This window comes from Armigeres subalbatus, chromosome 2 (genome assembly GCF_024139115.2).
Source record: "Armigeres subalbatus isolate Guangzhou_Male chromosome 2, GZ_Asu_2, whole genome shotgun sequence".
In the NCBI taxonomy this organism is placed as follows: domain Eukaryota; kingdom Metazoa; phylum Arthropoda; class Insecta; order Diptera; family Culicidae; genus Armigeres; species Armigeres subalbatus.
This window is the reverse complement of record NC_085140.1, coordinates 349672899-349700828: the sequence shown is the minus strand read 5'-3', so window position 1 is coordinate 349700828 and position 27930 is coordinate 349672899. Positions and strand designations below refer to the sequence as shown.

At 42.7% G+C, this 27930-nt stretch overlaps 3 protein-coding genes across 3 annotated transcripts in view; 2 read left to right on the top strand and 1 right to left on the bottom strand.

Moving 5' to 3' along the window:
• Nucleotides 1-27930, top strand: part of LOC134212916 (chondroitin sulfate proteoglycan 4) — a 212408-nt gene that overhangs the window by 61986 nt on the left and 122492 nt on the right. The gene's annotated exons all lie outside the window — the stretch shown is intronic.
• Nucleotides 8289-11304, bottom strand: LOC134210035 (uncharacterized). Its single transcript, XM_062686059.1, has 2 exons — nucleotides 11241-11304; nucleotides 8289-9307 (listed from the first exon to the last, which is right to left on the bottom strand). The coding sequence occupies exons 1-2, from the start codon at nucleotides 11302-11304 to the stop codon at nucleotides 8289-8291; spliced, it is 1083 nt and encodes a 360-aa protein (XP_062542043.1).
• The window catches only part of LOC134212914 (thioester-containing protein 1 allele S3-like), a 31134-nt gene continuing 15003 nt past the window's right edge, over nucleotides 11800-27930 (top strand). The window contains 1 exon segment of the mRNA XM_062691245.1: nucleotides 11800-12057. Within this exon segment, the coding sequence (XP_062547229.1) occupies nucleotides 11927-12057 (131 nt within the window). The 5' untranslated portion in view covers nucleotides 11800-11926.

Here is a 27930-nt window from a genome sequence, read left to right as displayed (position 1 = left end):
ATTTTTTTTTTAAAGTTCGATAATGAAAAGCTTTAGAAAAAACCGTGCTCTTTTATGATAAGTTTCATGAATTGCCCATTTTTACGGACGTTCTGGATCTTCTGGAGCACTTCCGGTGGCCACCCGAATCCACCAAAATAGGTCACCACAATCATTTGCTACTCAAAGTACTATGAGGAAAAGCTTTGGAAAAAACTGCACCCTTTATGATAAGTTTCATGAATTGGCAATTTTTACGGACGTTCCGGATCTACTGGATCACCTCCGGTGGCCACCCAGGTCCACCAAAATGGGTCACCACAATAATTTTTAGACTCAAAGTACTATGAGGAAAAGCTTTGGGAAAAAACCGCACTTTTATAGTAAGTTTCCGGATCTACTGGAGGACTTGCGGTGGCCACCAGGTCCACCAAATTGGGTCGCCACAATCATTTGTTACTCAAAGTACGATAATGAAAAGCTTTGGAAAAAAACGCGCACTTCTAGGATGAGTTCTATGAATTGACCTTTTTTACGGATGTTCCGGATCTTCTAAAGGAACTCCGGTGGCCACTCAGGTCTATCACAATGGGTCATCACAATCATTTGTTACTCAGCGTTCGATAATTAAAAGCTTTGGAAAAAACCGCGCTCTTCTAGGATGAGTTCAATGAATTGACCACTTCTACAGATGTTCCGGATCTTCCGGAGGGACACCGGACCGTGAAATAACCAGGAATTGTGTTGATCCATGGAAATGGACAATGGCTACATTCTAATAGAATTATTGCTACGCAAATTAATTAGCATTTCCAAAATCACCCTTCGAGAGGCAAGAAATCACGCCAAAAATTGGCCTAAGAATCTATGTTCCTTCACCATTGATTCCTGGGAACCAGAATGGCCAAATTGCAAAAATCTGTCCGTAACGTCATCCGTGGAATCCATATCTTCAATTTGGTTCCTAAAGATTGAGAATCGGTTAGAAAATGAACTTTGGGAACGAATTCGAATTTGGAGTCATTTTGACCCGCTAATGCACAATGTGTAACTTTTTTAATGCACTAGGAAGGTTAAAAGGCACAAAAGCCTCTTCCACGGCACGGCGATCAATTCCGATAATATCGATATCGTCCGCAAATCCCAGGAGCATATGCGATTTTGTGATAATGGTACCGCTTCTTTGCACACCAGCTCTCCTAATCGCTCCCTCGGGCGCTATATTGAACAGTAGGTTCGAGAGTGCATCACCCTGCTTTAATCCATCTAAGGTAACAAATGACGTCGATATTTCATCCGCAACCCTTACACTTGATTTCGATCCGTCCAACGTTATACGAATCAGCCGTATCAGTTTCGCCGGAAAACCATGTTCAAGCATAATTTGCCATAATTCATTCCGTTTCACTGAATCGTACGCCGCCTTGAAATGTGTCTGCAAGTTGTACTCCCGGAATTTATCAAGGATTTGTCTCAGGGTAAACATTTGATCCGTCGGTGATCGACCCTCACGAAAACCTGCTTGGTATTCGGCGACGAAAGACTCTTCAATCTGTTGAACAGAATACGGGACATAATTTTGTAATTGGCGCACAGGCGGTGCCCTTTCTTGAGTAGAGGGCAAATGAGGCCCGTCCAACCAGCTAGCAATTCACCATCTTCTCATATTTTCGACATAATATGGTGCAGAGCTTCATAAAGCTGTTCACTGCCATGTTTGAGAAGTTCAGCAGGGGGCGGGTCCTGCGCCGCCGCCGTCTTGTTTTTCAGCTCTTTAACGGCTCTTTTGACCTCATCTAATATAGGTGACTCCACAGCTTGCCCATCGCCGCTAATATTTATTTTGTTCACCGATGCACCGTCACTTCCTCCATTCAACAAAGTCTCGAAGTGTTCCTTCCACCTGGCAGCCACTTCAGTTTTATCTGTCAGCAAATTCCCTTGTTGGTCGTTGCACATGACGGGAGATTGCGCTGTCTTTCTCCGCACGCCATTGACAGATTCATAAAACCTCCGCATATCGTTCTGTTTTTTCTGCGCCTCACTAATAACTTGTTCTTCGTACTCTTTTTCTTCCTGCGGTGGGTTCGTTTTTCGGCTGCTCTTGCTTCCTTGTACCGATCTCTATTCGATCGGGTACCCGACACCAACATCCGGCTTCTGGCAACGTTCTTCTCGTCTGTCACTCTCTGACACTCCACATCGAACCAACCCGTCCTGGGTCGCCTCTGTGCAGTGCCTACCACTTCTCGTGCTGTTGTGCTCACCGCTCCATGGATCGACTCCCATAGATCGTTGATGTTGTCGCTAACGTTGATTGCACTTATCCGTTCGTCGAGCTTCTGGCGGTACTCAGCCGACACTCCTTCCGCCGACAATCGCTGGATATTGTAACGCATCGTTCGCTGTGATCTTTCGTTCGATACAGTTGACAACCGTGATCGAATTTTACTGACAACGAGGTAGTGATCAGAGTCAATGTTCGGACCTCTGAATGTCCGCACATCGATAACATCCGAGAAATGGCGCCCATCCACCAGAACATGGTCTATCTGGTTGCAAGTTTCACCATTTGGGTGTCTCCAGGTGTGCTTTCGGATGATCTTTCGTGCAAAGTAGGTGCTACTGATGGCCATCCCTCTGGCAGCAGCAAAATTTACTAGCCGTAGGCCGTTGTCATTGGTAGCGGAGTGAAGGCTCTCCCTACCGATTATGGGACGGAAAAAGTCCTCTCTACCGACCTGAGCGTTAGCGTCTCCGATAACAATTTTCACGTCATGCTTTGGGCACTCTTCATAGGCTTTATCAAGACATTCATAAAACGTCGTCGGATTTATCGTTTGTCGGTGCGTAAAGGTTGATTGAAGAATTTGCCCCGTATCCTCAACACACAGATTCGTTCGCTAGAGGGTTTTCACCGCATCACTTGCTTCATCTGCTTGCCCATCACAACGAAACCAACTCCATGCTCTGCTTATTCACCGCTGCTGTGATAGGTGTTATACTTGAATGCAGTGTCTGTCGTGGGGTCCAAGGCTCGGAATTCACGTTCTCCGGATCTAGGCCATCGGACTTCTTGAATAGCAGCCACGTTCACTCCAACCTTCTGCAGTTCACGAGCCAGAAGGCTCACTCGTCCACTCGTTTAGGGTCCTGACATTCCAGGTACCGAGTTTCCAATCATAGTCCTTATTTCGTTGCCGGGTCAGTTGCCAAAAATAACGTTCTCTTTTCTTCTATCTCCATTTTCGTGGTATTCGAGAGGCTTCAGCAAGCTACCTTACCGGGGTCGCGTTACCCACATCGCGCTGGTGGGGCTGCCACCTTAGGTATAGCTGACGCGATACAGCATTTCGTTAATCAGCCGCTGGGTACCAGGCAAACGCTGTTTGAGCCGCACCTCCTGGTGAACAGACGCTCGAGGCGTACCTTCTCACTCTAGCTGATGTCAGAAGGACAACAGTGCCCAGGCTGCACTACCAGCTAAGTACACAACCCTTAACTGGCGGTCTTTTGTCATCGGACGACCCGTGGAAGCGTGAGATAGGGACTAGTGGGGACCAGAGCTCTGTTGAGCGCTCCTTCCTTGATGTCAACCCACCATTTTGCAGCCCATAAAGCATCTAAGCTATAGAAAACTCTATCGTAGCGATCTCGAACATCTATCATGAACATAAACACAACCGTTTCTATCTCTACAAACAATTCTCTAATAACTAGGTTCCATAGCAGTCGCAGAGCCGCAAGTGGTCAACAAGCCGCTCCACACTCTCCTCTATCTTCTATTCTATCACAAGTTTACTACCCTGAAACTGAACTGTTTCGGACCCCTTATGGGTCTGAAGCAGAGGACGGGACGCTCAGGCCTACCACTCAGTGGATGGAAAGGTCCGTTGTGATAAGGGTCTGTTCACAAATTACGTAACGCAAAAATCCAAGTTTTGACCCCTCCTCCCCTCGTAACAAAAAGTAACATTTTTGCTACCCCTCCCTCCCCATGTAATGCGTAACTGTGAAAAAAATTCTCCTTCTCTGAAGCATTTGGGTTTTGGTATTTTTGAACACTGTTAGAATTGAGTCGACACATAATTAATAATCAAAGATATCAAGAATGCAGCTAGCAGAAACGAAAATAGAATTTGCGATCATAACCATTTACATAGTTTACACAGTTCCTGTGGTGTCGAGAAATACAATATTCGCTTGGTATTTTACGCATATCAGTCCCGCTATGTTAGCATGCTTGATTTCGATAATGACTAATATACGATAACGATAAACAGCAATTACTTCAATCAGTGATTAAAAGACATTCAAATGAATTTTTATTCGCGTTATGCGTAACATTTGGTAGTACCCACCCCTCCCCACCTTTTAGTGTAACAAAGTATAACGCAAGTAGGACCTCCCCTCCCCAGAAGCGTTACTTAATTTGTGAACAGACCCTAAATGGTCTATCACAAGCCTCGGATAACCTGGAATAAGTTTTCCACGACTCGAGTTCACATTGATTTCATGAGTTCTATAGTTAATATTATTAATCGTCACGTTGAAAATTGAAGCTAGCAGTGTAAACGTATTGCCTAGTGTCATACAACGTAGATTGGCCACGGCCCGGGGATACGTTGAGTATAACAAGAATAACAAGAATATTATTATATTCACTGTCCTTTCCCAAGAATTTGAGAACACAAAAAAAATTACTGCTGGTAGTTTAAGGTGAAACAAAAAGATTTTTATAGCATTAGTTCTATGTTCTACCGTACACAAAAAAAACTAAACCTGTGCGCCGATTGAAATTTGTCGAGTTGTCGGATCGTATCTTTGCATTGAAATCGCTCATACGGAATTCTATCTACGACGGCATTGAGTTGGCTGTACAAGTTCTCTTAGTTTTGTAGATTGGCAGCATCGTTTGGCGCCTAACATTGGATTATAGTAACGTTTAAAAACCGTGTTCTAAATCTGGCAACGATTATCCGTTCATTTATAGGTTTCCACTTTATGAGCGCAGAGTATGTCTGGGCGCTTAGTATGAAACCAACTCCGCGGTGCCGGTTAAGGCGCTCACCTCGTAAAGGCTGGTTTACAGTTCGGAAAACGTGTCCCGGGCAAGGAATGTAATTGTCGCTGAAAAATGCAAAAAACAAGCGACAAAAGAGAATAGCGATAACTCTTTGTCCCCATCTGCAGAGGATAAAGGATAAAGACATTGTTGCGTTCCATTTTATTTGCAACAAACATGGAGAGGTAATTGTTGTGAACTTTTCAAACTGCGATAACTTGTATATTTCAGAAGTAAAACGCAAATCATGTCAACAGATGGTTAAGTTTATGTCTAATCTATGATAACTGATACTAATTTAACCAAAAACATCATCGGAAACCGACTAGAGTAGAGTGGGGCAAGAGTGCGCGTGGGGTAAGAGTACGTTTTCGATTTTTTGAAGTAATAAAAAAAGATAAACTAGCAACACTGTATCAGTTTGACAGGTATTCTGGCCAACTATTATCATGTGTAATTGATAACGATTTGAATAAACAACAAGGGAGATATGGAGTTAGATAACTTTTTGGTCATTTTGCTAAAAATAATTGGGTTTCCGCAACTAGTATTTCATTACCATATATACGTTCAATCAGGTGAACATTATACCATTTCGATAACCTATTGTATAGAGTACTTTATGGTACAGAACACAAATCCGGTTGGTTTTCCAAGAAGTCAAAACCATTACTTGAATAATTTTTGGGACTGTGGGGTAAAAGTACGCAGGAACCGGTGGGGCAAGAGTACGCATATGAATCTTCAAGTTATGATATCAAGCCCGTATATCCGGCCGAAATAAGACTTCTTCCAAAGCGTAAAGATCCACAACTAAGAAAAAAGGGACAGAATTCGAAATTATCACAAGTTTTTAGGATAAGTTGAAGTAATTCGGTGTTAGAAAGGGGTTAGGGACAAAAGGTCGAAAGACAAAAGGTCGAAAGGACAAAAGGTCGAAAGACAAAACGTCGAAAGACAAAACGTCGAAAGACAAAACGTCGAAAGACAAAAGGTCGAAAGGACAAATGGTCGAAAAGGACAAAAGGTCGAAAGGGACAAAAGGTCGAAAGGGACAAAGGTCGAAAGGACAAAACGTCGAACAGGACAAAAGGTCGAACGAAAAAATATAAATAAAGATCAAAAGGCGAAAGGGACAAAAGTACGAAATAGACAAGAAACTGAAACCGAGAGAATCAATCTCACACCAGAGGTACATAGTTGTAAAAAATCTGCCCTTTTATTTTTCACATTTTTTAACAATTGAATAAAATTCATTCAGTGAGTACAACTAATAGATGGATGTTTGAGTTTTCTAAATGTCTCTTCGATTTGCCAAAACGGTGAACGCTGCACATTTTGATGTGTATTACACGCAGGTGAATTTTTAATGCAGGCGTCCTTTTTATCTCTAACAGAACTATCAAGATATTCATAATATTGTTTCATAGTCACTACTCCTTCTTTGAAAATTGCTCATTCTTCAACTTTGATTAATGAGATGAGTGTTATTTCTGCTTGAAGTTAAATGCATTTCAAAAATTCCTTTGGAATACACAAAATTTCAACTTGTTCATAATCGAACTTTTGTCCCTTTCGACCTTTTGTCCTTTTCGACCTTTTGTCCCTTTCGACCTTTTGTCCCTTTCGACCTTTTGTCCCTTTCGACCTTTTGTCCTTTCGACCTTTTGTCATTTCGACCTTCTGTCCCTTTCAACGTTTTGTCCTTTCGACCTTCTGTCTTTTCGACCTTTTGTCTTTCGACCTTTTGTCCGTTCGACCTTTCGTCTTTCGACCTTTTGTCATAGATTCGTTAGAAAGGACTTAGCGAACAAAGCACTGAAGCGAAATAATGAAATTGTATTAGTATTGTACAACAAACCTAAACATAGTACGAAAACACAATTTCATCTAAATGATAATTTCATTTAATCAAAAGAAACATTCATAAATTACGCAACGTTTAGCTGGGAGGGGTTGCGAGATGTAAGACGATCCATATAATTTTTAGAGGATTCATACAAATAGTGTAAGACAAGGAGGAGGGGTGATGAAATAGCCAAATTTTACGTTACGTGATTGGTGGTCTTTCTTTAAGGAAAATGCCTTTGTATACGACACGCGAAACCTGATATATATTTTTACCTCTGTAGTTTTTTGTATATATAAAAACAATGGTTTTCGTATGAAAGTGCATTTTTTAGGACCCCCTTCACCTTTAGGAGTTACGTAATCTTTAAACATTCCCTAATATATGCTCATTAAACATCAATTTACTGTTATTAACTCTTATTTGTGTTAATATATACTTAAAGCACATGATTGGATAAATGCGTACTCTTACCCCACCCGATGCGCATTTTTACCCCACCGGTGGGGTAAGAGTGCGTTTTCACTGTCTTGCAATAAGGGTTCTACTAAATCGAATCTCAATAATTTCAATATTTTTCCACTGGGTAACATAAAGGAAGAGTATATGAATCATCGACACTGATTTGATATGCAGAAGCTTGCTTCATAAGGGCCACATGATCGATTGAAAACTAAGTGCGTACTCTTGCCCCACTCTACTCTACTTCTCAAAATGCGTGGCAGGCGATCATTGTCCTATTCTGTTGCAGTTTGGGACAAACGTTTATTGCGAGTTGAGTTTGTCCTAACATTTACAAGAGAGGATAATGTTGTTGTCATTGGCAATGTTGTTATTTTACATTCCTTGTTCCCGGGATTTGGTCTCCCATGTAATTTAAGTGGGAGCGGGATTTGCGTTTCCCGTGACAGGAGCAGAAGTGTAAACCAAAAAAATATTTTCCTGAAGTGTAAACCCAATCGCGTATGAAAAGTGTACGGTTAAATATCCCATGTGTAGAGATGCAAATCCCGCGGGGAAGCAATTCCGTTTGAATTGATTCCGCACGGGAAATGTGTAATCTATAACGGAAATTTATTATGGTGAGTTGGATAATGAAAAGTGAGAAATATGAGAAGTGTGAAGAGAAAACTAAGGAATGATAAGCGAGAAATAAGTAAGCAATGAGCTAATGATTCCGGTCAAAAAATCTCTTGTGAAAAGAAATTCTCGAAGAGATTTTCAAAAAAATTTAAAAGCTAAGCTAAGCTAAGCTAAAGCTAGCTAAAGCTAAGCTAAAGCTAAGCTAAACTAAAAGCTAAGCTAAGCTAAGCTAAAAGCTAAGCTAAAGCTAAGCTAAGCTAAACTAAGCTAAAGCTAAGCTAAGCTAAAGCTAAGCTAGCTAGCTAAGCTAAGCTAAGCTAAAGGCTGGAAGCTAAAAGCTAAGTGAGTGAGCTGAGCTGAGCTAGGCTGAGGCTGGGCTGAGGCTGGGAGGCTGAGCTGGGCTGGGTGAGGCTGAACAGGGGCTGGGTGGGAGCTGGGGGCTGAGTGGGGTGAGTGGGGCTGAACGTGGGCTGAGTGGGGTGGAGTGGGGCTGAGGTGGGGTGGAGACAGGGGCTGGGCTGAGCTGGGAACAGGGCTGGGAACAGGCTGGGGCTGAACAGGCTGGGGAACATGGGGCTGGGGGGTGGGTGGGGTGGCACAGGAACAGTGGGCTGGGGCTGGGGTGAGGCTGGGAACAGGTGGGAACAGGAACAGGGCTGGGAACAGGTGGGGCTGGGGAGACAGACAGGAACTGGGGTGGGAGCTGGGGAACAGGAACAGGGCTGGTGGGGTGGTGGGGGCTGGAACAGGTGAACAGGGAGCTGGTGGAGTGGGGCTGGGGGCTGGAGTGGGTGGGTGAGCTGGAGTGGAACAGTGAGTGGAGGCTGGTGGGGCTGGTGGGGCTGAACAGGGGTGAGTGGGGCTGAGCTGGGAGCTGAGGCTGGGGAGTGGAGGTGGGGGTGGAGTGGGAGTGGGAGGTGGTGGGCTGGGGCTGAGGCTGGGGGTGGAGCTGGTGGGGCTGGGAACAGGTGGGCTGGGGTGGAACAGGGGTGGAACTGGGAGCTGAACAGGGTGGTGGAACAGGGTGAACAGACAGGTGCTGGGGCTGGGAGCTGAGACTGGGAACAGGTGGTGGGAACAGGGGTGGGTGGGAACAGGTGGAGTGGAGTGGGGTGGGAACAGGGAACAGGTGGAGCAGACAGGTGGCTGGGGCTGGGAACAGACAGGTGGGGCTGGAACAGGTGGGTGGGAACAGGAACAGGGTGGGAACAGGAACAGGTGGTGGGTGGGTGGAACAGTGGGGCTGGTGGGGTGGAACAGTGGGGTGGGAACAGGTGGGAACAGGGCTGGGAACAGGGCTGGGGTGAACAGACAGGTGGGGTGCTGGTGGGCTGGAGTGGGGCTGGGGAACAGCTAAGCTAAGCTGGGCTAAAGCTGAACTAAAGCTAACAGCTGCTAGCTGAAAAAGCTACTAAGCTAAGCTAAAACTAAAGCTAACTAAAAACTAAGCTAAGCTAAACTAAAAGCTAAGCTAAAGCTAAGCTAAAAACTAAGCTAAAAACTAAGCTAAACTAAGCTAAAGCTAAACTAAGCTAAACTAAAAGCTAAGCTAAAGCTAAACTAAAACTAGCTAAAAAGCTAAGCTAAAGCTAGCTAAGCTAAAGCTAAGCTAAAGCTAAGCTAAAGCTAAGCTAAAGCTAAGCTAAAGCTAAGCTAAAGCTAAGCTAAAGCTAAGCTAAAGCTAAGCTAAAGCTAAGCTAAAGCTAAGCTAAAGCTAAGCTAAAGCTAAGCTAAGCTTACCAAAATAAAAACAGCTATTTTTTTTTGAACAATTTGACCTAGTGCGTAATTTTTGATGGCGTCATTCGAAGAAATTGCTACTAAGTATGTGTAAATTTCAACATATTTGTAGTTCATTGTTAAAATTTCAGCTCAATCGGTCATTGGGGTACAAAGTTACAGCTTGTCAAAGTTGACCATTTTGTATGAAAAACGACTTCCGCTGCTATTATTCTGAACACAGGTGTATAAGCGAAAGCAAGCTTTATTTTCGATATGAGGATGTTTTGAACAATTAGTATACAAATAGATGTCAAAAGACATCTAGTGGAAAATATAAATAAATAAGTGAACTAATATTTTTCTTCGCAAGAAATTTTAGTTTTTTCTCTCTCTTCAGTCTATCGGTATACGGTATGATGAGAAGAAATTTTCGGAAAGAGAAAGAAAATTTATAAATCTCTATTTCAAGACAAAAATTTCAAAACGACTTATCTGCTTTTGTAAACAAAGATTCAAACGACGATTTGACGAATCTGATAGCTCTCCCACGCAAACCAACACCATCAATAGTTAGGTGAAGGATTCCGCTGCCTGTTGATGGTGTTGGTTTACGTCGTCAAATCGTAATCTTTGTTTACAAATCGTTTGAATTTTGATTTAAAGAAATTTTTCAATTTTTTCTTGAACCACCGCGTTGGTGCACCGTAATTCGGCTGCTGCACCCAAAAAACAAGTTACCATTTTTGCAATCGCATATCACGACGAGGCCATCACAATGATAATCCATGTCCAGGGAAGTTTAAGAAAAATCCTACCAGACTGGGAATCTAAATCCAACATTCATAGTATTGACTTGTAGCACTAAACCAATTAAGACCTGTAACATTCAAACCTTTAAAAAGATGATAAACCAATGCGACCAGAATGAGGTTATTCCACATGAAGATTAGAAGTGCATCGCTACGCTCTCTGATTTGTAGGTCTGTAGCCAAGAAGTTCTTAGATGACCTAACATTTAACACGCCAATGCGGGTAAAAGTGACAGAGTTAAAAGCAAACAAATCTGCTAAAGGTAAGCAAAGGTAATTAATGCCTGATAAATTGCCTTGTTTCGGCAGATGCAGACGCACAGTATACTGTGATTTTTGTGTTAGCCAATCATCGGCGTGAAATACGAAATTAGGCGGCGTGGAGCTGAGCATGCTGAGGGTGGCTGGGTTCGAGTCCCTTTGCCGGTCCAGGCAATTTCCGGACTGGAAATTGTCTCGATTTCCCTGGGCATTAAAGTATCATCGTGTTAGCCTTATGATATACGAATGCAAAAATGGTACTTTGGCTTTGAAACCGCGCAGTTAATAACTTTGGAAGTGCTGAATGAGTACAAAGCTGCGAGGCGTCATGTCCAAATGGGGGATGTGATGCCAAAAAGAACAAGAAGAAGAAGAAGAAAAAGAAGAAAATGGACTTATGTTGGGTTTTTAATGTCGTGCACATAGGGGTTTGTAAACTTTTTTATTATGGTATATGTAGATAAATACTAACCAAGGGCTATAAAACGTCTTTGGTTACGGTGGGGCGTTTTGCCCTGGCACTTGTTGAAATCCATTTTTCACGTCTTTTCAAAAAAGCTTCATTACGTGTTCTCTGTGACATTTTTATATGACTACTCACAGCAACACATTAGCGACTTTTTGGACTACCAAAAACACAAAGTTTGCATAAATTGCGTTGAAAAGTAAAAAGTTATCATAAGTATTGCCTTAGAGATGCATATTATACCGCCTTTGCCTACTCATAAATGTGTGCAAAATCGCTTGAATTATGAGTTCCTTACTTAAACATAAGCATGATTTGATTTCTTAGAAATGAGTATTATGCACTGTCCAATAACCTCGTCGATAGCGAATCAAGCAGTTTTATATGTATTGCAGCTTCTAAGTTGAGTTGAACCAAAAAAGTACGCAAATTTCCACATAATATTCCTTCACTGCATGTGAATTACCTCAAACGTTTCTTACTCCATTTGTTAATAATGCACATGTATGATTGATAAGGATGCAAAATAAATTCTCTTCCTATGCGAGCTCAGGCCGATAGTTCAGCAGTGATCTTCGTCGTGAGTGGACGCATTAACAAGGGCTTGGGACGGAAATCTTAGGAGCGTTTGTTCTGAGATTGAGTGAGAGTGAGCAACGTGGACGCGCGCGGAAACCGAATACAGAACTGCAATGGGAACGGCGGAACCGCGATCGTGGTGCGAGTGTCCGGCGAGACGGCGATGGATCTTACAGAAGAACATGTGGATCTTGCCGCTTCTGCTGTGCTGTGGGCTGCTGATCGAGCGCACCGAGTGTCAGGGGTCAGTTGAAGTGCTTTGATATGGCTCATTTATAGCGGCTTCCCGATGGGGGAATCCCGAATCTGCGAAAAATCCCCGATGCGCAAGAGATAAAGTCTAAGGAACTGAAGAAGTGAATCTGCGTATGCGAATGTTTGAAGAGATTTTTTGAGGATCAATTAAGAAATGTATCGAATGCTTTGTGATATATTGTGAATTTTACGTTTTCGTGAAAGCATCTTTTTGAAGAATTCGTTTGTGTTATTGTTTCACAGATTGGTTTCAGAGATATCAATCGGTCGGTGACTAACTGGGGAATTTCAAAGTGAATATTTTTTTATTGTGATTTTGAAGTAATCAACATTCTGGTTTGATAAATTTTGAAACTAGAGTGCTGGTTGTAATTTGTTTATGCTATTTATGCTACATGTGCCGTATTTATAATGCTGCCATTTGTCAAACTTTGAATTTTGAATAAAACGTCTCTTTGTCTCTAAAGAAATACAGCGCGATAGCAGTAAAACCATACCATTCACTGCACATTATTTTATAAACTTGACCCTCGCGAAGTACAAACAATCTATGAAAATTGAAAGTGCAAGGGAATGAGTCATAGTAGGAAATCAAACCGATAATTACAATCTAAATTACAATAGTCAAATCTGAGTGATTTGTAGAATCCAGTGTCCTTTAAACTCAAAAAACCAAGCCACAAATTTTTTCAGCCATTCAGATTGCATTGTACTCTCGTATTGTAGTTCTATTTTCGCGTTGCTGCAGGATGTTTTCATAGTAGGTTTTTAATTTCAACAGTAATTTTCAACGCTTTTGAACCACAATCTTTGTCTGGGCCCGTGATTTAGTTTTTACTTTGAACTCGTTTGTATGTAGTATCCCATTTCCAGAATTATATGGGATAGTATAAACTCGTCTTATGACAAGTAATTATATTCTTCTGAAAAAAAAAATCAGAAGGGTTGTGTACAAGACACGACCGCTTGACGTAAACTACGTAAAACCTCTTAGTGCAATGGGAATCGTAATATCATATGAACATTAGGTTGTATACATGGCACAATAGCGAATTCAACCAAAAATTATCTTAAGCTGTTTTTAGAACAAACATTTTTCTCAATCACCACCGACGACCGACTTGGACCGCTACCGGCGCAGCCATCGTCTCAAGTCAATTCAAAACGCTGCTCTCACGCGCGCGTTTGCTTGAATTTTCTTGAAATCATCGTGCGGTTGTCATCAGCAATCAATAGAATTTGTTTAATTTTTTTAGTAGAACAGGTTTGTCGACAGCGAGTTAAAATGAGGAGAAAATTGCATTTCCACAATTCTGCTGTCACCGACAGCCACTCAATGATTTTCCGCTTATTTGCTACATACGTCATCTTTGTTAATAATTTTCTGCAACAACCTCCCCTCCGACGGCCGACCATGGCTGCAAGACACGACTATGCACAGGAAAAATGAAGCGGTGGGCCAAAAGGTGCTCGCGTTACAGCAATCTGATGTCCGTGTTGGGGATACATGAACGGAGTTGGTTAGTTCTGAATCTTTTACCAGACGTGAAAGAACTAAAATTTTCAATAGTTTTACGTTGATAATCAATAGTTTTAAAACAATGGCCGAATTGGTGGAATGTTTCCGAATCTATTGATAATAAAATCTCGAAAATTTATCGAAAGATAAAGTCGCTATTAACTTTTGAAATCTTACATGATTTCGTGACGGTCCCCAATTTGGAAATTTTCATTTGACACCCTGTATCCGAGGCTTCCCCTTAGACGTAGTTTACGTCAAAATGCTGGCAAATTAATTATTTTGTGTAAAATGGTGATTCTGAAAAATCATAATCTTGAGAGAATATTTCACTTGACAACAACTGACGTCATCCATACGAATACATATTTGCAGCACCTACGATGCGCGCCCGTAATTGTGCTGCTGGAATAACAAAACCGAATAAGAATTTCACTGCTGCTGAAGCCATCTCCCTCCGATGCGCGCTCGTGATTCTGCTACGGACGGCAGGCAACTTTATGGCGTCGCCAAGCGCAAATTTTTTTTTATGTATACAGGTTATCCGACTTTTTATGTATACAGGTTATTCGCCTCGCCTCAATCTTCCTTTGTGTAGAATGGTGGCACTGAGAAGAACCGATTAATTCCCCAAATATGTCGACGACGACCACACGATCCACGACAAGGGCTGGAATTCGCTCAGCAACTTTGCCGATGCTGGGACCGCTCTCCGCGACATTTCAAATGAAATGCCTTGCGCGCGGGGGAAAGCAGTTTTCTTATAATGAATGAAGATGGCTCATTAGTCTCGTCAAGATTGCCGTCGGTAGTAGAATCACGAGAGCACGATTCAGAGAAAGACTTATAATTTTAGTGGATAGTCATCCATATGCAAAAACATTATTGCAGCTTCTCCGTTTGACGCGCGCTCGTGATTCTAGTACCGACGGTATCATTCTGCTGTCGCCAAGCGATTATAATTTGCATTTAAAAAAAATGTCTCGGCTTAACCTTCGCTTCCACAAAATTGTAATCTTTCGATTGATTGTTAATAATCCGCCTTCCCAATCACAAGCTGCAACAAAACCAAATAAGAATCTTGAGAAAATTTCACCTGGCTGCCACTGATGCCTTCCATACGAATTCATATTTGTAGCATCTCCTCCCGGGCCGCACTCGTGATTCTGCTACGGACGGCAACATTATGGCGTCGCCAAGTGGTTAATTTGCTCTTTGAATAATATTCGCCTCACCTCTTCCTTTGTATAGAATGGTGGCTCTGAGAAGAACCGATTAATTTGTTCAGCAACTCCGCCGATGCTGGGAGTCTGGGACCGTTCTCCGCGACATTTCAAATGAAATGTCACGCGCGCGCGGGAGAGCAGTTTTCTTATAATCAATAAAGATGACTCATTAGTCCCGCCTCTTTGTTGTCCGGTATGGCTGCAAATATTGTGTAACCGTCACACACTCACCAAAGGGGCGTGGCTACAGGTTCAACTTTATTGATTACAAGAAAGCAGCTCTTCCGCGCGTGCGAGCCATTTCGCTCGAGATGTCGCGGAGAGAAGACCGTGGTACCACCTTCGGCATCGGCGGAGCTCCTACCGGAAATTTTATTCCCGCGATGGTGTGGGTCGCGCGGTCGTCGTCATTAACATTGGCTCAGTTTAAATTTTCTTGTATGAAGTAGGGGGAATGACGGCTTTGGCAGGTTTTGTTCTATTGTCGGGGGGGTTTTTGTTAACCAAATTTTATGAAATTTGGCCACAATATTCTTTGATATGCAAAGAATGTTTAGGCCAAATATGAGCATAATTAGTTACAGAAAAAAACCCTGACAATAATAGAACAAAACCTGCCAAAGCCGTAATTTCCCCTACTAACGATTGGCTACCATCAATGAAAGAAACTCTTAAGTCACAACTTGAGGCGAGATGAATTTTGATCAAAGTTAAACTTAATTGCTTGGTGATGGCAAATTGTTTTCCGTTGGTAGTAGAATCACGAGATCACGATTCAGAGAAAGACTTATAATTTTAGTAGATAGAATCCATGCGAATACATTTTTGTATCCATGCGAATACATTTTGCAGCTTCTCCGTTTGACGCGTGCTCGTGATTCTACATACATACAGAAAACATACGATGATTCAACTCATCCATGAGTTTTTAGTTGCTGAGTTGGGCTTGATTTGAATCGTCCATGAGTTTTTACCACAACAGACCAAACCACAGGCGTTATCGCTGGAACCGCGCTGGTCCGTTCTCCGTAACATCCAGAATGAAAATGACGCGCGCACGCGAAACACGGGGCTTTTTATACACGGGGAAAACGAAGCAGTGGATCAAAAGACCCGTACCTTACTGCAAACTGATGTCCGTGTTGGGGATTTTTGAACCGAATTGAATTTTTCACCCGGTTTGGAAAGAAATAACATTTTCAATAGTTTAACGTTGATAATCAATAGTATCAAGAGAATTGACAAATTGCTGGAGAGTTTCCGAATCTATTGATAAGCAAATCTCGAAAATCCATCGAAAGATAAAGACGCTATTAGTGTTTGAAATCTATTCTAATTTCGTGACGGTCTCAAATATGGAAATTTCGGTTTTACACCCTGTATCTGAGTCTTCCCCTTAGACGCAGTTTACGTCAAAAAGTTTTCCAAATTTTCTTGTATAAATCCAGCAGGAACTGAGTGCAGTACAAGACATACTTACATCGTTAAAAAAACAGGGAAAACAAAAGTGGTCCTAGATTACTCCCTTGAGGAACGCCTGATTTGTTACAGAAAGTATATGATTCAACTCCGCCCAATTCAACAGACACTCTGCGGTTTGTTAGGTATGACTCGACTTACGACTTACGAGCACTGAAGACGACCACACAGTTGTGGTCGAAATACGTATCTGCAAAGATATCGAAATATTTGTTGAAATAAATGGAGAATACTTAACTCGTCTTAGACGGTTGAATACATTCCACTAAAAAGAGCTTAACATATTTTTTCTTATCATGTTGTTTAGTTCACTTTTATTGAAGTGAACTAAATATAATTCTCGAGAAACGCCTATTTTTTCTACGTTATTTGATAACTAGTCAAGCAGCAGCAAATCAGCAACATGCACGTCTAAACTTTTTTGGGAATGTGTTCAATCACTCCAAACCTTGGCCTGTCGTAACACAGTGAACATGTATTGGGTTCCCGGTTATTGTGGCATTGAAGACAACGAACAAGCTGATATGCTGGCAAGACTTGGATCACCTCGACAATTTGTAGGTCCGGAACCATTTTGTGGTGTATATGCGTGTGCTCTTAGAATGGAACTCATATCCAGGGAACATTAAAAGTAGAGGACATTCGGAAAAACACCTTGATTGCGAAGCCGTCAAGACGTTTTATTAAACCCAACGTATTTAGTACAAGCAAAATTGTAGATCTTCCAAAAAAAGATCTAAGTACATACGCAGGAAATGAGAAATGTTTTCTTTCTGAATTTTAGGTTTGAGGATTCTCTCATTCTCCTTTGGATTCAAACCCTGATTATTTACAATATATGTAGGGGAACTGTTCCGTTTTCCATCTCACTGAACATATGTTCATCTCATCGCAAAACAAAGAAATCCAGCACCATTCTCGTTGCGTCGTTTTGCTAACACGCATGCATTGCTTACTGGTGAAAAAAAAATCACAAAAGTACTAAACAAACCAAATTTTTTTTCATTGCTTCGTTTTTGATGGGATGGAAATAGGAGCTATGGCATGAAGTGCCGAACCGTTCCCCTACCATATCCGAGTAATATAGTAAAATTTCTGCAGGCAGGGGGGAAATTTATGAAACCCTACTCAGTGCCTAAAATGCCAAAAGTGGGGATATGAAAATAAAAATGTCATACCCAATCAGCGATTGTAAGGTGCTATACTATATTTGTAAAATAATCTGACAATTTCGCATGTACCCTGTATACAGATTTTTGTAGGCTTCAATACTGAATTCTCGCTTAACTTTTGAAAGGACCTAAGTAACATGTTTTCATGAAATTATTTGAATAGCGCAATCAACAGAACAACATGAAAGCTTTTGATTGCAGTACTCAAATTAATTCATAAAAAAATGTTACTCAGATCCTTTTGAAAAGTTAAGCGAGAATTGTACACTGACCCCACATATATGGGTCACTTTGTAACAATTGTTGGTCACTCCATTTTACATGTAGGTCAAATGGCAATGACTCATATTAGTGCGTGACCCATGGTTGTGGAGTCTATATAGTATTATAAGAATAACTAAAAACCTCCGGGGGCAGCAGGGACTATGTCCAAGGGCTTGACGATCCCTCCCCAGGCCATCTGCGAGTTGTGGCGCCTGCCTACACAGCAAATAATTTTGAAAATTCAACGACGTGTAAAATTGCAGCTTATCCCATCAAACGAATTAACATTCGATATTCAATTAAATTTTATTGAATTTTACAAGCAAGCACCGTTTAAATTTATTTCGATTTAAAAGAATAGTGAGATCGATTGAATGTTACGTTTATTTGCATGCTCCAAATATGTGCATGAAAATACATTTAAAATCACAACATATTTTTATCTGTGTAGGATGTGGTGGGGTTTGACAGTGGGCCCTGTTAAACCTCTATAAAAAGCTGCATGTATCCGCAAGTAGGCTCCGCCAAAGCGACCGTGTGCCGCTCAAAGCGCACAAGCCCAAGTCCTGGTGTTAGGTGGGACGCTAAACAACCCTGACACGACGGCCCTCCGACGAGACAGGAGGTTTGCGCAGGCCCAATAAGCCGCCTTTAAAAACAACTATTACGAACGACATAGAAGACAATACGACTTGATCCAATCGGCAACGACCTAGGCGACGAATAAAGGATCACGATTGGAAGCTTGGAACATGGAACTGCAAGTCGCTAGGTTTCGCAGGTTGCGACAGGATGATCTACGATGAATTACATCCCCGCAACTTCGATGTCGTAGCGCTGCAGGAAATCTGCTGGACAGGACAGAAAGTGTGGAAAAGCGGGCATCGAGCGGCTACCTTCTACCAAAGCTGTGGCACCACCAACGAGCTGGGGACCGGCTTCATAGTGCTTCAACGCGTGATTGGGTGGCAGCCTATCAACGCAAGGATGTGCAAGCTGAGGATAAAAGGCCGTTTCTTCAACTATAGCATCATCAACGTGCACTGCCCACACGAAGGGAGATCCGACGACGAGAAAGAAGCGTTCTATGCGCAGCTGGAGCAGACATACGATGGATGCCCACTGCGGGACGTCAAAATCGTCATCGGTGACATGAACGCTCAGGTAGGAAGGGAGGAAATGTATAGACCGGCCATCGGACCGGATAGTCTGCATACTGTATCGAACGACAACGGCCAACGATGCATAAACTTTGCAGCCTCCCGCGGAATGGTAGTCCGAAGCACTTTCTTCCCCCGCAAGAATATCCACAAGGCCACATGGAAATCACCTAATCAAGTAACGGAAAACCAAATCGACCACGTTCTAATCGACGGTAAATTCTTCTCCGACATCACGAACGTCCGCAATTACCGCGAATATTGAATCCAACCACTACCTCGTCGCAGTATGTCTGCGCTCAAAACTCTCGACGGTGATCAACACGCGTCGGAGTTGTCCGCCGCGGCTTAACATTGGGCGGCTACAAGACGGTAGACTAGCCCAAGACTACGCGCAGCAGCTGGAAGTGGCACTCCCAACGGAAGAGCAGCTAGGCGCAGCATCTCTTGAAGATGGCTGGAGAGATATTCGATCCGCCATTGGAAGCACCGCAACCGCTGCACTAGGCACGGTGGCTCCGGATCAGAGAAACGACTGGTATGACGGCGAATGTGAGCAGTTAGTTGAGGAGAAGAATGCAGCATGGGCGAGATTGCTGCAACACCGCACGAGGGCGAACGAGGCACGATACAAACGGGCGCGGAACAGACAAAACTCGATTTTCCGGATGAAAAAGCGCCAGCAGGAAGATCGAGACCGTGAAGAGACGGAGGAACTGTACCGCGCTAATAACGCACGAAAGTTCTATGAGAAGTTGAACCGTTCACGTAAGGGCCACGTGCCACAGCCCGATATGTGTAAGGACATAAACGGGAACCTTCTTACGAACGAGCGTGAGGTGATCCAAAGGTGGCGGCAGCACTACGAAGAGCACCTGAATGGCGATATGGCAGACAACGGTGGCGGTATGGTAATGAACCTAGGAGCACGCGCGCAGGACATGCGACTTCCGGCTCCGAATCTCCAGGAAATCCAGGAGGAGATCGGTCGGCTGAAAAACAACAAAGCCCCTGGAGTTGACAAACTACCAGGAGAGCTGTTTAAACACGGTGGTGAAGCACTGGCTAGAGCGCTGCACTGGGTGATTACCAAGGTTTGGGAGGATGAGGTTCTGCCGCAGGAGTGGATGGAAGGTGTCGTGTGTCCCATCTACAAAAAGGGCGATAAGCTGGACTGTAGCAACTACCGCGCAATCACATTGCTGAACGCCGCCTACAAGGTACTCTCCCAAATTTTATGCCGTCGACTAAAACCAATCGCAAGAGATTTCGTGGGCAGTGCCAGGCGGGATTTATGGGTGAACGCTCTACCACAGACCAGGTGTTCGCCATACGTCAGGTATTGCAGAAATGCCGCGAATACAACGTGCCCACACATCATCTATTTATCGACTTCAAAGCCGCATATGATACAATCGATCGGGACCAGCTATGGCAGCTAATGCACGAAAACGGATTTCCGGATAAACTGATACGGTTGATCAAGGCGACGATGGATCGGGTGATGTGCGTAGTTCGAGTTTCAGAGGCATTCTCGAGTCCCTTCGAAACCCGTAGAGGGTTACGACAAGGTGATGGTCTTTCGTGTCTGCTATTCAACATCGCTTTGGAGGGAGTAATACGAAGGGCAGGGATTGACACGAGTGGTACGATTTTCACGAAGTCCGTCCAGTTATTTGGTTTCGCCGACGACATTGATATCATGGCACGTAACTTTGAGAGGATGGAGGAAGCCTACATCAGACTGAAAAGCGAAGCTAAACGGATTGGACTAGTCATCAACACGTCGAAGACGAAGTACATGATAGGAAGAGGCTTAAGAGAGGTCAATGTGAGCCACCCACCACGAGTTTCTATTGGTGGTGACGAAATCGAGGTGGTTGAAGAATTCGTGTACTTGGGCTCACTGGTGACCGCCGATAACGATACCAGCAGAGAAATTCGGAGACGCATAGGGGCTGGAAATCGTACGTACTGGGGACTCCGCAAGCCGCTGCGATCGAATAGAGTTCGCCGCCGTACCAAACTGACTATCTACAAAACGCTTATAAGACCGGTAGTTCTCTACGGACACGAGACCTGGACGATGCTCGTGGAGGACCAACGCGCACTGGGAGTTTTCGAAAGGAAAGTGTTGCGTACCATCTATGGTGGGGTGCAGATGGCGGACGGTACGTGGAGGAGGCGAATGAACCACGAGTTGCATCAGCTGTTGGGAGAACCATCCATCGTTCACACCGCGAAAATCGGACGACTGCGGTGGGCCGGGCACGTAGCCAGAATGTCGGACAGTAATCCGGTGAAAATGGTTCTCGACAACGATCCGACGGGAACAAGAAGGCGAGGTGCACAGCGGGCAAGGTGGATCGATCAGGTGGAGGACGACTTGCGGACCCTCCGCAGACTGCGTGGTTGGCGAAGTGCAGCCATGGACCGAGCTGAATGGAGAAGACTTTTATGTGCAGCACAGGCCACTCCGGCCTTAGTCTGATGATAATAAGAACCTCCGATTGAGTGCAAAATGCACATGGATATCGCGAGGGCAATCATAAATTTAATTCTTGAGAATGTCCTCAATGCAAACATATTTTGAATTACCGTTCCAAGTTTATGAAGGGAAACGTCAATCGGATCTCCGATTCAATGGATAGAAATAATAATCTTATAATTGCTCAAGATCCGCAATCATTTACTGGTTGAGCTGTAACGCAGCAGGGACTATTTACAAGGGCTTGAAGATCCCTCCCCAGGCAATCTGCGAGTTGTGGTGCCTGCCTAGGATGTGGTAGGGTTATCCACAAACAGGCTCTGCCAAAGCGACCGTGTGCCGCCCAAAGCGCACAAGCCCAAGTCCTGATGTTAGTTGGGACTCTAAACGGACCTGACACGACGGCCCTCCGACGAGACAGGAGGTTTGCATAGGTCCTATAAGCAGCCTTTAAAGCAATCATTGCGAACGACATAGAAGATAATATGATTAAGATGTCAAAATGACAATCGAGTAGGGGAGTATATCTTGTTAGAGAATATGAATAGTAAAGAGTAAAAAGGTATAGTACAATACTTACGTTAATCATCCCTGTCAGCTCCCATGAAATGTGCGTGCTACATCGATATCCAGTTAAAAAAATCCTGATAGATGAAAAATAGTATGGTATGGGCTCAATCATGAGCAATTTAGTACAATGATAATAAAATAAATATATTTTTTTCAAGTTCGTTTATTTGGTAGGCTCAGGCGTGTATAACACTTTACGGAGCCACGTTTCTTTGTGATATGTACAATCGACATAATCTTATTATTAAATTAGTAAAAGAGGGAAATAAGCTAACGTACTCGTGGTGATTCGAGGTTAGGTTTACAATGTTAAAGGATGGACGGGGATTAGGATTTGGGAATCAGGGAGAATAATAAATATATTGGTGATAATCAGTTCCGTAATGATGAAAGCCAATGAAAATATTGAATTTGATAAAATAAGTAAGGTACCCCGGGACCTAAAAAACGCTAGTTCAGCAAAATTGTTAATGCATACTTAGAAAACAGGTTATTTTAGAAGATTAACCACTGATACACCATTATATGCTTCCATTGTTGAAATGTAGAGGTGTTTGATGCCATTTATTCAATTACAAAAATATTGGTAGTGCAAGAAATAAATTTACCTTCAGAACCCACTTACCCCTTCAAACGGGGCAAGTGGGACCTATTCTGTTTTCTACTGTCGAACGGGATTAAATTAATGATTTTTTGTGTGTGTTACTTCTACGTGAAGTTAAACGATTTACAATGATATGGAAATGCTAATATCATCTTTCAAACTTAGACGTACATGGTTCATGATAGAATTAGAAGCGAAAGTATAGATTTGATAGTTTCGTTAGGAAACGGCAGCGGTATGAAGAATATTTTATAGAAGTCGATTTGAAGCGAGCGGAGGGCAATATTTGTGATGGCACATATCACACGACCTTCCTTCTGCCAAGCTCCCGTATGAAGGGGGAGGGAAGAATATCAGTGTGGAAGCTGATATATATTAACGAGTCGTGGCTCGATTTAATTCAAAAAAATATATTTATTTAAACACTTTTATAGATCTTAACACTACGCGTACACGAACTGAACTGAATTTTATTAATAATTGTATAGACCTCGAAACCTCACAGCCTATTCTAAATCTGCTGACTCCAAAGGGTCCGAAGTTCGATGGTCGATGGTCATTCGATTCACTTGCTGACGCGGCATCCGTCCACTGGTTGCGTGGTGTAGGTTGTTGTCAAGCTTAAGTTCTGGGTCAGCACATTGGTAATTGGTGCCAACGTAATTATATCTCCACTGGCAAAAGGAAGGTAGTTTGACTTGCTCATATGCCATCGCGTGCGGAAGGATTTTCTATCGACGAGTACTGTCTCCTCTAATTCTTTCATGAACATGTACGTCTAAGTTTGGAAGATGATATTAGCATTTCCATATCATTGTAAATCGTTTAACTTCACGTAGAAGTAGCACACACAAAAATCATTAATTTAGTGTACTACCCTTGGTGGGGGCATCCATCAATTCAGCTGTTATTGGTGACGGTACAGCAGCAGTGTCTTTCTCAGCTTTGTTGTCTCCGAGGCAGCCAAGTTGGTTGCGACGAGATGGACGCAATGAGAAAACAGAACTATGCAATAAAAATCCTATTCGACTAAATGCTGATGTCATATTAGAAATTTGGAGACAGTACTCGTCGATAGAAAATCCTTCCGCTCGCGATGGCATATGAGCAAGTCAAACCACCTTCCTTTTGCTAGTGGAGATATATCAGCTTCCACACTGCTATTCTTCCCTCCCCCTTCATACAGGAGCATGGCAGAAGGAAGGTCGTGTGATATGTGCCATCACAAATATTTGCCCTCCGCTCGCTTTCAAATCGACTTCTATAAAAACATTCTTCATGCCTGCCGTATCCTAACGGAACTATCAATTCTATACTTTCGTCTCTAATTCTATCATAAACATGTACGTCTAAGTTTGGAAGATGATATTAGCATTTCCATATCATTAAGAAAGGGATTATAATATTAGTAGTAATGAAAACAAGACAACAGCCGATTTGCTGTTTATTTGGCTGTTGTCTTGTTCTTTTTTAAAACGAAATCAAACTGTATCTGGTTCAGATCCATATGATATATGAATGACGAAGTTATTTTTCACAAGACAGCCATATAAAAACAATTAAAATAGCTTTATCGAAAATGTTATTCAAATATGTCCCACTTACCCCATGTATGTTAAAATTCAGGGGCAAATGAAAATGGCAGATTTTAGCTTTAATTAAAAAATTTAAGTCGTTTTCGATGTCACACAATTATTTAGTTGCTCAAAATATTCACTTTCCACATCAATGATAAATTTAGAAACGACTATTTATATGGAAATCCATTGCATTAAAATAAAAGTAGTAGATTTTCCCGGTAGTTTAAAGTCATGATCAAGCAATAGCATTAGTAGGGGAAACTGGACACACATGATCCCCAGGGACACATGATCCCCCCCCTGTTTTTTCGAAAACTAATGACATGTTTATACCAGTGATATGTGCAAACGGATCCGTTAGATAGATTATTGAATCTGAGTAACATTTGATATTAGTTACTTTATGTATATGGGTTTTAGAGAGGTTTTATTATTTGAGCATTCTCAATCCTTTTTTTCTTCAAAAGAGAAAAGTTTAATAACTTTGAATATGTCCAACCAAAACGTACCAAATTTTTACTGGACATAGTTTTATTATTGTAGAATTGAATAAGTTCATTCAATTTACTATTCCTTTGTTTCCATTGAATACAAAAAACAAAACAAGATAAATACTCAACATGGACACACTTGATCCCCCACAGTTTGGACACACTTGATCCCGAAATTGCATATATTAAGGCGTTTGTTGTGGGCCCTCCTTAGCCGTGCGGTAAGACGCGCGGCTACAAAGCAAGACCATACTGAGGGTGGCTGGGTTCGATTCCTGGTGCCGGTCTAGACAATTTTAGGATTGGACTTCCTTCCCTCTCGACTTCCCTGGGCATAAAAGTATCATCGTGTTAGCCTCATGATATACGAATGCAAAAAATGGTAAGTTTGCTTAGAAATCTTGCAGTTAATAACTGTGGAAGTGCTTAATGAAGACTAAGCTGCAAGGTGGCTCTGTCCCAGTGTGGGGATGTAATACCAATATGAAGAAGAAGAAGAAGGCGTTTGTTGTATACTGTTGCATATTATTGTATGTATTATTATTTATTTATTCAGACTAAGGCAGAAGTGGCCTGTGCGGTATATAAGAGTCTTCTCCATTCGGCTCGGTCCATGGCTACACGTCGCCAACCACGCAGTCTACGGAGGGTCCGCAAGTCATCTTCCACCTGATCGATCCACCTTGCCCGCTGCGCACCTCGCCTTCTTGTGCCCGTCGGATCGTTGTCGAAAACCATTTTCACCGGGTTACTGTCCGACATTCTGGCTACGTGCCCGGCCCATCGCAGTCGTCCGATTTTCGCGGTGTGAACGATGGATGGTTCTCCCAACAGCTGATGCAATTCGTGGTTCATTCGCCTCCTCCACGTACCGTCCGCCATCTGCACCCCACCATAGATGGTACGCAGCACTTTCCTTTCGAAAACTCCAAGTGCGCGTTGGTCCTCCACGAGCATCGTCCAGGTCTCGTGTCCGTAGAGGACTACCGGTCTAATTATCGTTTTGTAGATTGTCAGTTTGGTACGGCGGCGAACTCTATTCGATCGGGAGCGTCTTGCGGAGTCCAAAGTACGTACGATTTCCAGCCACTATGCGTCTCCGAATTTCTCTGCTGGTGTCATTTTCGGCAGTCACCAGTGAGCCCAAGTACACAAATTCTTCTACCACCTCGATTTCGTCACCACCGATGCAAACTCGCGGTGGGTGGCTCACATTGTCTTCTCTTGAACCTCTTCCTATCATGTACTTCGTCTTCGACGTGTTGATGACTAGTCCGATCAGCTTAGCTTCCCTCTTCAGTCTGATGTAGGCTTCCTCCATCTTCTCAAAGTTACGTGCCATAATATCTATGTCGTCGGCGAAACCAAATAGCTGGACGGACTTATTGAAAATTGTACCACTCGTGTTAATCCCTGCTCTTCGTATTACACCTTCCAAAGCGATGTTGAATAGCAAACACGAAAGACCATCACCTTGCCGTAACCCTCTGCGGGTTTCGAAGGGACTCGAGAATGCCCCTGAAACTCGAACTACGCACATCACCCGATCCATCGTCGCTTTGATCAACCGTGTCAGTTTATCCGGAAAACCGTGTTCGTGCATTAGCTGCCATAGCTGGTCCCGATCGATTGTATCATATGCGGCTTTGAAGTCGATGAATAGATGATGTGTGGGCACGTTGTATTCGCGGCATTTCTGCAGTACTTGGCGAATGGAAAACACCTGGTCCGTGGTGGAGCGTTCGCCCATAAAACCCGCCTGGTACTGCCCCACGAACTCCCTTGCAGTTGGTGCTAGTCGACGGCATAAAATTTGGGAGAGTACCTTGTAGGCGGCGTTCAGCAATGTGATTGCGCGGTAGTTGCTACAATCCAGCTTATCGCCCTTTTTGTAGACGGGACACACGACACCTTCCATCCACTCCTGCGACAAAACTTCCTCCTCCCAAATCTTGGTAATGACCCAGTGCAGCGCTCTAGCCAGTGCCTCACCACCGTGTTTAAATAGCTCTCCTGTTAGTTGGTCAACCCCAGGGGCTTTGTTGTTCTTCAGCCGGCCAATCTCCTCCTGGATTTCCTGGAGATCCGGAGCCGGTAGAATTAAGTCCTGCGCGCGTTCTCCCAGGTCCATCACCATACCGCCATCTTCGTCTGCCACATCGCCATTCAGGTGTTCTTCGTAGTGCTGCCGCCACCTTTGTATGTATGTATTGTATGTATTGTATGTAACTAATTGAGCTGTTAAAATTCTTTTCTAGTAAAAAAGTATAAATAAATTTAATTTCTCTTTAATTTTGTCAATCAGACGATACACGCGCAATTTGAATTTCTCTATAGCCTTATTTCATTAACCAGAACAAAATGTAATTGAACATACTTATTTTTGATTAGTTTTATTAAATGCATTTTAACATTATTTTCAATGAAAAAGTGTATAAATTAGGCTTTGAAAATACTCAACATATCACAGGGCTGAAAATCAGTATTGTTCGATCTGATACTAAATTCCGTTTGAACTAGGAGAAGTTTGCTTACAATCACCATTTATTTGTAAATCTTTTTAAAGAATTTTTCAATAATAGGCACATTCATCAACTTTTAGTCAGTTGTCAGCTCATAACGGGATCAATTTCCCCCTATATGGGGATCAAGTCTCCCGCAAGTTTTGAAAATGCCAAATTTTCATCTATTAGCAAAATCGATTTTTGGTAACTTTCATGAAAAAATAATTGCTTCCAATGACGTTTTTGAATAGCTTATTAAATTCTTTATCAAGTCCATCAAGAAGCGTGCAAATCTGTGCATGTTACATCGAGAAATATGCTAAACAAAATGTGGGGATCATATGTGTCCAGTTTCCCCTATGGTGCCTCATATGGTTTTGATTCCAAATATTTTTGAGTCGAGTGAATTCATTTATAGTTCTGCTTCATCTTTCTAGAACATTGTTGCCATTCAAAACGTTCATCGATTCATCTGCAGTCCTAGTACCCACTTACCCCGTATTTTCACTTGCCCCGGGGTATCTTATTAGGAATTAACTGAAAATGTAGAATATAATGAATGCAGTGAGTACCTAATATTAACTAATATAGAGAAACCTGAAGGTAAACCTAGAGCTAAAATGGACAGATCAATTTCACATCAAAATTCTTCACATCCACAACTCATAGTCTGAATTCTCTTTTAATCAATATCCCTTCAATATTGAGAGAGAAAGTATATAAAAGAATCCGATCAGATCCGCCAGGGACAACTTTAAGTCAGAGAACACATTGAGTAGGAGAGGGTTCTCTGTATGATTAATAC